This window comes from Cotesia glomerata, linkage group LG4 (assembly GCF_020080835.1).
Source record: "Cotesia glomerata isolate CgM1 linkage group LG4, MPM_Cglom_v2.3, whole genome shotgun sequence".
Lineage (NCBI taxonomy): Eukaryota > Metazoa > Arthropoda > Insecta > Hymenoptera > Braconidae > Cotesia > Cotesia glomerata.
In genome coordinates, this window is record NC_058161.1 from 22,075,050 (window position 1) to 22,088,188 (window position 13,139).

General features: G+C 34.0%; 1 protein-coding gene across 3 annotated transcripts in view; it reads right to left on the reverse strand.

Annotated features, from left to right (window-relative positions):
* Positions 1–13,139, reverse strand: part of LOC123263017 (protein trachealess) — a 372,435-nt gene that overhangs the window by 74,713 nt on the left and 284,583 nt on the right. For all 3 annotated transcript variants that reach the window (XM_044725531.1, XM_044725532.1, XM_044725533.1), the window contains one exon: positions 12,901–13,094. In XM_044725531.1, the coding sequence (XP_044581466.1) occupies positions 12,901–13,094 (194 nt within the window). The remainder of the gene's footprint in view (positions 1–12,900; positions 13,095–13,139) is intronic.

A 13,139-nucleotide genomic window follows, 5' to 3' on the forward strand; every position in this document is an offset into this window, starting at 1 on the left:
ATTTTCTTGTTCAGGATCTTTTCTAACTCATCACGCTGTGGGTTAAAACGAGGGCACTCAAAGAAAACGTGCTCCGCATTTTCAGCAACTCTTGGGCAAGACAGACACTCTGGGGAATTATCGTGCTTAAAGCGATGAAGGTACTCCCGGTAACAGCCGTGTCCTGACAACATCTAGGTTAGATAGTAGTTGGCCTCGCCGTGATTCCGGTTAAGCCAAACGTCAATCCGTGGTATAAGTCGATGAGTCCATCTTCCCTTCTCCGCAGCATCCCATAGTTGTTGCCATCTTTCTATACTATGTTGTCGCTCTTCAGTTCTCAGTTCTTCAGCGCTCAGTGTAGATGACCTCTTTCGGTGGTATAGGTTCCGTATTTCCTCAGCTAGGACTCTAAGAGGCAGAGTTCCAGAAATGACGCCCACTGCCTCCTCGGATATTGTGCGGAAGGCGCTTGCAACTCTCAGTGCACTTAATCGGTAGACCGGTCCTCCGGCTTTCCTCCATGATTCTTGGGTCTCCAGCGCGTCTGCCCAAACGGATATTCCATATGTGAGCACTGATGTAACTACTGACGACCGCAATAGTCTCCTGCTCTGCTTCGGGCCTCCAATATTCGGCATCAGTCTTGATAGACTAGTTACCACCGCTGATACTTTAGCACTTACGTGTTCGACATGTTGCTTAAAGTTCAGTCGGGTATCCAGCGTCACCCCCAAATATCGGATAAATGGTTGCGATGCGATCTCTTGCTCGCCGATATTCAGCTTGATGTTTTCTACGATCTTTCAACCACTTCGACCCTGCACCTGCTTCCTTCATCGGCTTCCTCTTGCTCCCGTGGGTGCGGCACGTAGATGCCGGGAGTTACCACGTACACCGCGCTATAAGGATCATTTTACACATCTCTTACGAGCAGCGTCACCGTATCCGCTTGCGTACGTGACCCTAGGTCAGATGTTGTGACCAACCCTTCCTGCCGAAAGGGGAGTTTTCATTTTTTACCGCGAGAGCTATTTTATTTTGCTCTTACCCTCTGCTCCGAAGAACAGCGAGCTTTCTCCGACCCACAGGAATACACGGACGGTGGCTGTTACTCTTCAGCTCCGATGCCTGATTTGGTCCACGAGGGCTATTTTATTTCGCCCCAATCCGCCGATCTTACGACCGGTTAGGACCCCCCCTATCCGCCACCTGGGGACGCGCCCGGTGGGAGTTTGGCTTCTTCCGACGGGTGTGTGTGTGTAAGTGTGGATATATGTAAACCTTTCATAACTTTTGAACGGCTTGACCGATTTGATCGCGGTTGGTGCCATTTGAAAGGGCTTGACTGAACTTAGATTTTGAATATGGGGCATTTTCAACATCTTCATGAATTTTTTCAAATTTTTTGACCACCCGTTGCTAAGATATTGATTTTTTCCAAAATTCAATTTTTTATTTTGAAACAGCTATAACTTCGCGAAAAATACAGCTATCGGGGTCGCGTTTTTTTCAAAATTTTCGTTTTTTAATGTTATTTTAAGAAAAAAATACTTCTTTAATCTTATTTGATTAATTCTTATTTTTTTTTAAGTTCTAAGCAAAAATAACAATTTTTTCGAAATGTATGCCCCCTTCGAATTTTTTGAAAAATTTTTCAAGAAAACTTGGACAAATATAAAAAGTTTTTAGACCGATCCGATCGTGGTTCAACGTTTCGTTCTATTTTTTTTTCTTAATTCAAAATTTTTTTTTTTAAATTGCTTGTATCTACTTTTACACTCTCATGAAAGAGGCTCATTATTTTGATGTTACGAATAAACTCCAATTTATTAAATAATAAATAAATGCTAAAGTGATAAAAATATTGATTAAATTGTTTCTCTGGTATAAAAAAAAAATTATTCGAGCACATGCATGAGAGTGTAAAAGTGAATACAAGCAATTTAAGAGAAAAAAAATTAAGAAAACGGTTGACCCTAAAGGCCATTCCTGCAACTTCCCGCCAACTCTATACCTAAACGCTTGAAATTGCACTTACAACGTTTTTGAGCTCTTCGAGCTCATAAATACAATTTGTGTATTATTTCGAGCTCTCCGAGCTCAAAAAACAGCTTTTGTATGCTTTTGAGCTCTTCGAGCTCGAAAATTTGATAGAAGTTTGATAAAACACTATTTTTTAAATTTTCAAATCGCAATAACCTTTGAACGAATTAACCGATTTTCACGCAGTTGGTGGCATTCGACGCATTTTCTTAAGCTCCATAAAGAATTTTAAAGTTTTAATTTATAAAACAAAAAATTTAAGAGTAATTCCGAAAAAACACTTTTTTTGTTTTTTTTGGGTTTTTTTTGTTCACGCTATCTCTCGAACGAATCAAACGATTTTGACCGGATTAGCGGTGATCGACGTGGTTTTTCAAGCTCAAGAGCGGAATAGTTTTTGGAATTGATCGATTAAGCTGTTTAAAAGTTATTCCAAAACAACCACTTTCAAAAAAAATTTTTGTCAATTTTTTTTGAGATTTCTCAAAATTTCTCAAAATCTATCATTCCGAATCGATTTAAATTCATAGAAAATCTAAGTTTGAGGGAACTCCTTAGAATGCCGTTTGGTATATTCCAATCGGTTTAATCGTTCAAAAGTTATAAGCGATTCACATACTTACACGCATACACACACACACACACACACACACACACACACACACACACACACACACACACACACACACACACACACACACACACACATACATACATACACACACACACACACACACACATACAGACATAGTGACAACATCGCGGGGACCTTCAAACGTCGAGATCTGATGAAAACTCAATTTTTGCAAAACGGGGTGAAAAAAATAACTTCCCGATTTTTGAAAATCTTCGATTTTCTTAGCGGGAAGTTAAAAAATTTGAATTAAGAAAAAAATCAGAACGAAACGTTGAACCACGATTGGATTGGTCTAGAAACTTTCTATATTTGTCCAAATTTTCTTGAGAAATTTTTCAAAAAAAGCGAAGGGGGCATACATTTCGAAAAAATGTTTTTTTTGCTTAAGACTTCAAAAAAAATAGGAATAAATCAAAGAGGATCATAGAGGTATTTTTTTCTTAAAAGAGCATTAAAAAACAAAAATTTTGTAAAAATTGCGACCCCTATAGCTGTATTTTTCGCGAAGGTGTAGCAGTTCCAAAATAAAAAATTGAATTTTGGGAAAAAATCAATATCTCATTAACGGGTGGTCAAAAAAATTTGAAAAAATTCATGAAGGTGTTCTTTGACGGTATTGAAAACATATAATATTTTAAAAAAAATTGGAAAGGTTGACCTAAAAAAATGGCCGATTTGATACGAAATGCCCTATATACTTTGAAACAATTCGGACCGGTGGATTTTGATAAATCCCAAAAAAACTACAAAAAAAAACTTTTTCAAATGTGGTTATTTTGGAATAACTCTTAACATCAAAAAACCACGTAGATTACGGCCAGTCCGGTCAATATCGGTTGATTCGTTCGTGAGTTATCGTTAACGAAAGAAAACCGAAAAAAGTGTTTTTTCGAAATCACTCCGAAATTTTTTGTTCTATCAATTTAAACTTGAAAATTATTCATAAAGCTTAAAAAACTGCGTCGGATGCCATGAACCGCGTGAAAATCGGTTTATTCATTCAAAAGTTATTGCGATTTGAAAATTCAAATAATAGTGTTTCATCAAACTCCTATCAAACTTTTGAGCTTGGAGAACTCAAAACTACACGAAAATTATATTTTTGAGCTTGAAGAGCTCAAAAACAAAATAAATACAATTTTGAGCTCTTAATTACAAAAATAGCCTCAAGTTGCAGGGATGGTCTTCAGGGTCAACCGTTTTCCTAATTTTTTTATTACAAGAAATATGAAATTCAAGCTTAAAGTCGATCTGACATAGACTCTCAAAGTTTTGTGAGAAAACGAAAAAATTTTTCCTAACTCGCCGCTTTATGAATTCATAATTTTTTTAAGATGGTAGTTATTGACTCTGGCGAATTTTGTGAAGTTGAATTTTTATCATTTATAACATAGAAAGTCGATTACTAATTTACTTAAGACTTACTATATTTTATTTTACGCTTGAAAAACCGCCTTAAATGCTGCTGAAATTATGAAAATCTTTAAAAAAAATATTGAACTCGAAGCGTCTACGCTAAAAAAAAATTAGTAAAATAGTTCACCTTACCGGCCATCTCTGCAACTTATTGCTGATGTCAAGTGCGAAACGCTTTAAATTTCACCTATTAATACGATTTTAAGCTCTTCGAGCTCTATACTAGAACTATTATACGCTTTCGAGCTCAAAAACGTAGTTTGTATTCAGTGAATTTAGTGTGGGTAAGAAAGTTTCTCGATAATTTACAGAAAGAACTTCAGTCTGATGATCAATTCGAAAATTGTTAAAAAACCACATTTTATTTAATTTTGCACGACTCATGATGCGAAGCATCAGAGAGTGCTTTACGATCGAAAAATTTTTTTCGCCCCATTTTGGCAACTATTTTTAGTATTATAGCCTTGTTAGTTCACGGAATCAAGATATTTTGCATACTATTGTCGAGATAATTTAATGGAGATTAATTCCTTACTTTCTAAAAATTGATTTAGTGCAATAGAAACGGAGAAAAACATCAAAATAGGTTAAAAAATTTTCCTGTCTGTCATGTATGAAACTCCGAAAATATTGTTACTAGTGAAAAACTCAATTATTTGAGTTAAAATTTTTTTTTTAATTCTAATCGACAATTGTAGGTCACCGAATGCGAATGGCTAATTTTTTTTTTTTTTTTTTTTTTTTTTTAACCCCGCTTTTCAGACTTCTGTCTCGATGGGGGTCCGGCCGAGACCGGAAGGGGACTCCAGGCTGATCGGTACATTAAGTTTTGGCAGAATAAGTTTTGGCAGTATTACATACATTTTCAGCCTGGAGAGTAATGCGGCGATGGGCCGACTTTGGGGAAACTGCACGCATTTGCCTGTGCCCCACCGGTAGCACAGGGCTTGGGGAAACCATCGAAAAACCCAAACCTGTACAGCCCGGCGTGAGTTACGAGCACCGATGTTCACTGAAAATTAAATTTCAGCTCACACCGGGATTCGAACCCACGCCTCACCAGTCCCAAGCAAGCATGACAAGCATTATACCGCTTAGCCATGGGACTGGCTCGAATGGCTAATTAATTCAGTGTCGTTTAGTTATAATTAATAAAAAACGAAAACTACAAGACTGTATATCTATATATATCCATGTAAAATTAACATGGATGGTGATATATCTATATCTATAGATATTATATACATTTATTCCACCAGGAGCGCTTGTGCAGTAGCTTCTTAGTACAGCTGTTTTTTCGGCAACTAATTTTGAACGACTTATGTTTTTTTTTTTTTTTTTCTAATATTTCATAACTAAATGAGCATTATGAGTCGTGTACTTTTGGATTTTCTAAACTTTTTTTTACCAACTAACCAATGAACCAATTTTGATGAACTGGTAGCCTTTAACGCAGTTTTTTGAGGACTAATCGTTAACTTGATTCATAAAAAATGATCTGAGAATAAAATTTAAAGTTATTTGAAAAAATCACTTTTTCTAAAATTTCTTGACAGCGATTTCTCTTTGACAAATAAACTGATTTTTATGCAATAACCGGCAATGGATGTAGTTTTTTGAGGTTAAGAGCAATTAGTTTTAAGAATCGATCAATGCAATTGTTTAAAAGTTATCTAAAAAAATTCTTTTGCATCCGTGAACCGTGATTCAATCGATCAAGCCGTTCTTAAGTAATAAAAAGTCTACACACACACACACACACACACACACACAGACACACACACACACACACACACACGGCGGGTAAGATATTTGAGCGTATCATCTATCAGCGAATAGATGCAGTAGTCGACCCACTCTTGGCAGACAACCAGTATGGATTTCGGAAAGGACGATCAACCCTGAACGCGATCAACCTGGTTGTTAATACGGCCAAAGAGGCAATCGCAAGAACTAGATGGAAGGGTGGAACGAAGAAGTACTGCCTAGTGGCTGCCTTGGACATCAAAAATGCTTTCAATTCCGCTAATTGGGACTGCATCATGCAAGCTCTCGACGAGAAGAACGTGCCAACATATCTTCGCAGACTATTGATTAGCTATTTTACAGATAGAGTGCTGAAATACGATACAAAGAATGGTCCGAAAGAGTATGATATAACCGGTGGTGTGCCACAGGGCTCTGTTCTTGGTCCACTTCTGTGGAATATCATGTATGACGGGCTCCTGAGACTGAAGCTTCCAAGATGTGTCAAACTGATAGCGTATGCGGATGATGTTGCTGCAGTGATCGTCGCCGAACACCTCGACGCGATTCAACATCTGTTTGACATCACTTTTGAGACGATCAACCAGTGGATGGATACAGTGAACCTACAACTGGCCAAGCAGAAGACGGTTTGCATTACCTGCAGTTATAACAAGCTCGCTCTTCAAGTAAGTCTCTTAGGTAAACAGGTAGTGAATTAGTCTTTCAATAGTTAAATCCACGGTTCGGTTCCCACCCACGCCGATTTTTTTCATTTCCATAAAAATAATTATATATATTTCGATATAGTTATACCTTATTTTATATAATCATGTATAATTATATAGGGCCATTTTTAATTTATAATTATATATATATATTTTTTTTAACCCGGGAATCTATGAACAACTGCTTTTTTTTATTAAGGTAGATGCTTTGAGTCAAAAATTTAATTTCTTCCTGAATGATTAGGTTTTCAGTATACATTAGTTTTTAAATATCTATTGATCTAAATATTTTTGTATCAAAAAATTAATTTCATTATACTCATTTTCTTATTTTTCAGTTAATTTTAATCCATGATAACAGTCATTGCATTAATAAAAAATTCTTTTTTCTTATGTTCTTGTAAACATGTACAAAATTATCTACATATTTTTTCAAAATAATAATTTAAATTTAATGCATGATAACACCGTCTCAATAATCCAATCTTCGACATACTCTGCTACTACTGTGATAATAGTGAGCCCATTGGACTACTAAATATTTGTAAATAAATATATTTTAAATTTAGGCATAAATTAAGAGCAGCTAGAATGTGTTTTTTTTGTGCTTTAGTATGTAATTTTATATTTTTTCTAACTAATGCTTTCACTAATTCAGACGGAATATTGGTAGACAATGCTGTGACATTTAATAATGTAAATGTATATTTTTCTGGAATTAATCTATTGTAATCAATAAATTTTTTTTATTCGAAACTATTTTCAACATCCAAATTTTTTTGAACTTTAATATTTTTTAAAATGTTTGCTAAATATTTACTCAAATTATAAATTGGACTATGGATTGAAGATATTATTATTCTATAAGGTATTTTTTTTTACGTACTTTCGGTAGGACATAAGCTCGTGGAAGTACTCCATTATAACACATTATATCTAAATTATTATCTCTACTCTTTAACGTTCTGGAGTCTCGAGAAATCTTGGTGTGAGCCTGAAAGGGGCAGAACCAATCATAATGCGTTATCCCAGTGGACACATGACTTCAATATGACGTCATTCATAAGTCATAGGAATGTCACAATATTTCACGTAAATATGACGTACAATTGACCTGTCTTGTGATCCAATTATGATGTAAAAATATATGACATAATTTTGACAACATACTGCTGTAAGTTTATTACTTCTTTATGATACCACGGAAATGACTTAGATATTACGTACAACTGACATAATATATAAACTACAATATTACGTAACATTAATGCCATCATTGTATGTCATAACGACGTAAGTTTAATATCATGCGTTTACATCAGTGACAAGTCACGGTTGTACGTAATCTTGACGTAAGTTTAACATCAAGCGTTAACATCAGTGACAAGTCACGTTTATACGTAATCTTGACGTAAGATTAATATCATATGTTTACATCAGTGACAAGTCACGGTCGTACGTAATACCGATACCATTTGTGAGTCATTATCTAACGTCAATAATTTCTCACAATTGTACATAATACTGACGTAATTTGAAATTCATTTTCTAAATCAGTGACAAACGATTATTTTCTATAGTATTGCTAAAATTTGGGGGATCTATTTTTTTAATATTATCGATTAATCAAAATTTATCAAGTATAAAACTTCTTTAACAAGATGCTTATTTACAATTAATCGCTAAATATTAGCGAAAATTGGTTTGAAATTTTATAAGAATCAGGAAGAGGAGAACAGCTGATTAGGCCTGTACCTTGCAAATTTAAGTCCGTTCTTAATAACAAAAATTATAAAAACGGTTGACCCTAACGGCCATCCCTGCAACTTCCTGCTAATTTCATATTTAAGCGCTCAAAATTTCTCTTACTATGATTTTCAGCTTTTCGAGCTCACAAATATAGTTTTCGGGTCATTTTGAGCTCTCCGAGCTCAAAAATCTGGTGAAAGTTTGATAAAACACTATTTCTTAAATTTTAAAACCGCAATAACTTTTAAATGAATAAACCGATTTTCACGCGGTTAGTGGCATTCTACGCAGTTTTTTAGGCTTCATAAAGAATCTTTAAGTTTTAATCGATCGAAGTAGGAATTTCGATGTAATTCTGAAAAAACATTTTTTTCGGTTTTCTTTCGACAACGATAACTCACGAACGAATCAACCGATTTTGACCAGGCTAGTGGCGATCAACGTGGTTTTTTTATGTTAAAAGCTGATTAGTTTTTGGTATTGATGAGTAAAGCCGTTTAAAAGTAATTAAAAAAAAACTACATTTCAAAAAGTTTTTTTTTGTAGTTTTTTTTAGATTTCTCAAAATCTACTGATTCGATTCAGTCCAAATTGTATTCAAAATCTAAGTTTGGTCAAGCCCTTTTGAATGGCACCAACCGCGATCAAATCGGTAGAGCCGTTTGAAAGTTATGAAAGGTTTACATACGGCCACACACACACACACACACACACACACACACACACACACACACACACACACACACACACACACACACACACATACACACGCACGCGCGCACACACACACACACACACACACATATACAGACATCACTGCGGAAACATTCGGGGAGGCTTCCTAGAACCTCAAAACGTCAACATTCGTTGAAAACTCGATTTTCAAAAAACGGGGTTAAACCAATAACTTCCCGATTTTTGAAAATTTTCAATTTTTTTAGCGGGAAGTTAAAAATTTATAATTTCATAATATTAATGAATATATCTAACATTTTAGAAAATAACATACAAAACATTTTTCATTTACGTTTTTAAGGAAATACGTATAAATTAAATACATGTGGGATATACATTTTTTATATTTATGCTTGTATGTTTTCATACACTGCAGAAAAAAAATCTTGACTCGAGGTAAATTTCTTTGGACCAAGAATATATTAAAGATGACTGAAAATTCCGTGAATGAAGTCAAAATTTCTTGAGACTCAAACACTTCTTCTTACTCCAATATAACTTTGGCCTCCGTCAAAATTTTCTTGGTGCAAGAAATCCTTTTTTTCCAGTGCATATGTTTCTCACTTATATTTTTTTTATGAATTTAGGTACTTTTATCCATTGTAATCATACTTTCAACTTCATTTGGTATAAATGACTTGTTGTGAAAATGATAACAAAATACCGAGTACAATTTATGTGGCATGAACTTTAACCATAGACTGGTCACCTTTTTTAACTTCCCGCTAAAAATCTCAGATTTTCAAAAATCGGGAAGTTATTGTTTTTACCCCGTTCTGCAAAAATCGAGTTTTCATCAGATCTCGACGTTTGAAGGTCACAGGAAGCTTCCCTGACTACCCCCGCGATGTTGTCACTATGTCTGTATGTATGTATGTGTGTGTGTGTGTGTGTGTGTGTGTGTGTGTGTGTGTGTGACTATGTGACTCGCTTATAACTTTTGAACGGTTAAACCGATTTCATCGCGGTTGGTGCCATTCGAAAGGGCTACGCTGAACTTAGATTTCCTGAGAATTTGAACCGATTCGGACCGATAGATTTTAAGAAATCTTGAAAAATCTTAAAAAAAATAAGAAAAAAATCATTTTTGAAAGTAGTTTTTTTGGAATATCTTTTAAACGGCTCTATCGATCAACTTCAAAAACTGATCCGCCCTTAAGCTTGAAAAACCACGCCGATCGGCGTCAACCCGATCAAAATCGGTTGATTCGTTCGAGAGATAGCGTGAACGAAAGAAAACCGAAAAAAACCGAAAAAAGTGTTTTTTTCACATAACTTCGTCATTTCTTCTCGGATCACTTTTGATGACATAGCATAATTTATAGAGCTTAAAAAACCGCGTCGATTGCCGCCAAAAACGTAGAAATCGGTTAATTAGTTCAAAAGATATCGTCAATAAAAGATTTGAAAACAAGTGTTTTTTTAAAATCACTGCGACATTTTTTTTTTTCATTTTTTTTAAATATCTTCGAATTGGCTCAACCGATCAACTTCAAAAACTAATCAGCTCTTAACTTTGAATACCCGCATCGATCGCCACATAGAGCGTCAGAATCGGTTGATGCGTTCGTGAGATATCGTTGTCGAAAAAAATCGAAAAAAGTGTTTTTTTGTAATAACTCCGAAATTTTTCATTAGATCAATTTTTTTGTTCTAAATTTTTTATAGAGCTCAAAATAACACATAAATTGTATTTTTGAGCTCGAAGAGCTCAAAAACGTCATAAGTGCAATTTTAAGCGCCTAGGTATGGAATTAGCGGGAAGTTGCAGGGATGGCCTTCAGGGTCAACCGTTTTTCTAATTTTTTTAGTTTCTCGCTTGCACTATAGCGAGTCTCTATAGGTTGAGTAGTTGTTATGCGGCGTCACGCTATACGGGTGACCAGTCTAGGGTTAAATTTTTAAATCGTCAAGCGAGTAAACGTATAATTTCTTATGATTTTGCGTCAAGAAATTAAATGTCAGTCATTTAAATTTTGCACTATTACTTAAAAAATAATTTTCTGACATTAGTGCTGCTACTTATGAAACATTGTAGTAGAAATAATTCATTCAGTTCCATGATTGTCTATTATTCTTAGAAGAGTTGAAATTTAATTAAAAAAAAATCTAAATTTCGTAAATTGAAATTTTGAAGAAGAAAAATCCAAATCAAAAATACTAAATTTATGGAAAAAATTGATTAAAAAAAAAAAAATTCGCTTCTTGAGAAATCAAATAAGTATTAAAAAATATTTAAGTGACACGGATATATCGTTTACTTTGAAAAAATTTTGCTCAACCATGTAAAGTTCTCTGGGTCCGTTTTTACACGAAAATTTTTGAAAATGTAAGATTTAATCAATTTTTATAAAAATTTATAAATTGCCTATTCATCACCGCAAGTTTCACTAGCGAGCCTTTAATAAGAGTTTTTACAAAGTTTTATAGAACTTTATAAAATTTCATGAGTTTTAATGAAATTTTATGAAATTGTATAAATTATTAGAATTGAATTGTATACAATTCCAGCTCTTAAAATCCATTTAATCTCAGAAAAAATTATGAAATAAGCATTTTTCGTTCTGTAAAGGTTAACACATAAGTTAGTTATTATGTGACATGAATCGTTACTTGGACAAGTGAGCAGCGTTCCAAACTTTGACACGTGAGGACCCGAGTTCGAGCTCAGCATACCTCAAGATTCTTTCATTAAGTATTTACATATATCTAGTGTTTCAAAATTTGTAATAAGTCAACAATACTATAATTGATTTCGAAATTGCAATTTTTTTATTTTTGAGAAATTTCTTTTTACGTCAGAATCTTACGTCAGGAAGTGTGAAATAATGAGTCACATATGACTCATTCGTAACTTATATTTTACGTAAATCCTGACATAGCCCAATGTCATTTCGACGTCACATTGACGTAAACGTGTTTACTGGGTATACGGCTGTGCGAGTAGCGACTTGACTGTATACTGTATCCGTGCGCCCCCTTCTACTATTTTTCAAGCCCCTTCTCTACAAAACCGACTATAGCTCTCTCACTTGAAGAAAAAGACGGACGATTGAAATTGGGAGTAGAGATTCAAGGTCGACCGTTAAAGGGTTAATCTATATAATTTTGTTTAAACCAATTTAATACCAAATTATTGTTTCTATCGTGTATTCGTCTATCAAAATCTTAAACATTGATAATTTTTTCATAAGTTGTAGTATTCTTTAACCCCCCTTATGTATTTTTTATATAATTGTTTCTATTTAGAATTACTGATACTATCTTCATCAGCGCTTGTAATTAATATATCTGGATTATCTTTAATGAATTGCGATAATTTTTTTTCCAATTTTATTTACTATGTTTTTACTTTTAGGTTTAGCATTAGTTAAACCAAAAACACATTTATCCCTAGCGTCTTCTCTAAACTTTTCATCTATTAAATATAATTTACTTTTAAAAGTTGGAATGTAATCAAATAATTTAAATTGCTTATTGCCAATTTCTAAATTAAATTTTAGACTATATTGTAAAATTCATTCTATATCTGTTGGAATGTTAATGTCTGATAAATTCACTATCTACTTTTTATTGATTGATTCATCAGTATTATTAATATTGTTAGTGTTTGTTTCTTTGAAAAATTCTAGAAATTCATTATTTTTACTAATGTAGCTAATTTTACGATAATTATGATTAGAAATTTCTACCTTAAATTTTTTAAAAGTAAAGTTATCAACTCGATTTTTAAACTATCTAAATAACCAGGAAAACGACCAATAAGTTCAAGTGCTAATGTATTATTAAAATGAGTTTGTTTTAACTTTTGAATTATGTTTTCTGCAGCATGCATGTCAGATCTATCAGATAGTAAATACTCACTTAGGTTCACAATGAGCTATCCGGAAATCAAAATTTATTCTCGTCACAAACATATCCGCTTCCAGTCTTATTTCATGAACACTTGGAGGTGGTAGAGCGATCGCTAATCCAACCATGCCCATCAAAGTTGGTGTTGATTTTCTCGTTGGATGAAAGGGATATTGCGGCCTTAGGCGGCACAATAATAACACTACCTACAACATAAAGAACAAATATCTATTGAAGCGATTTCGTGAAAT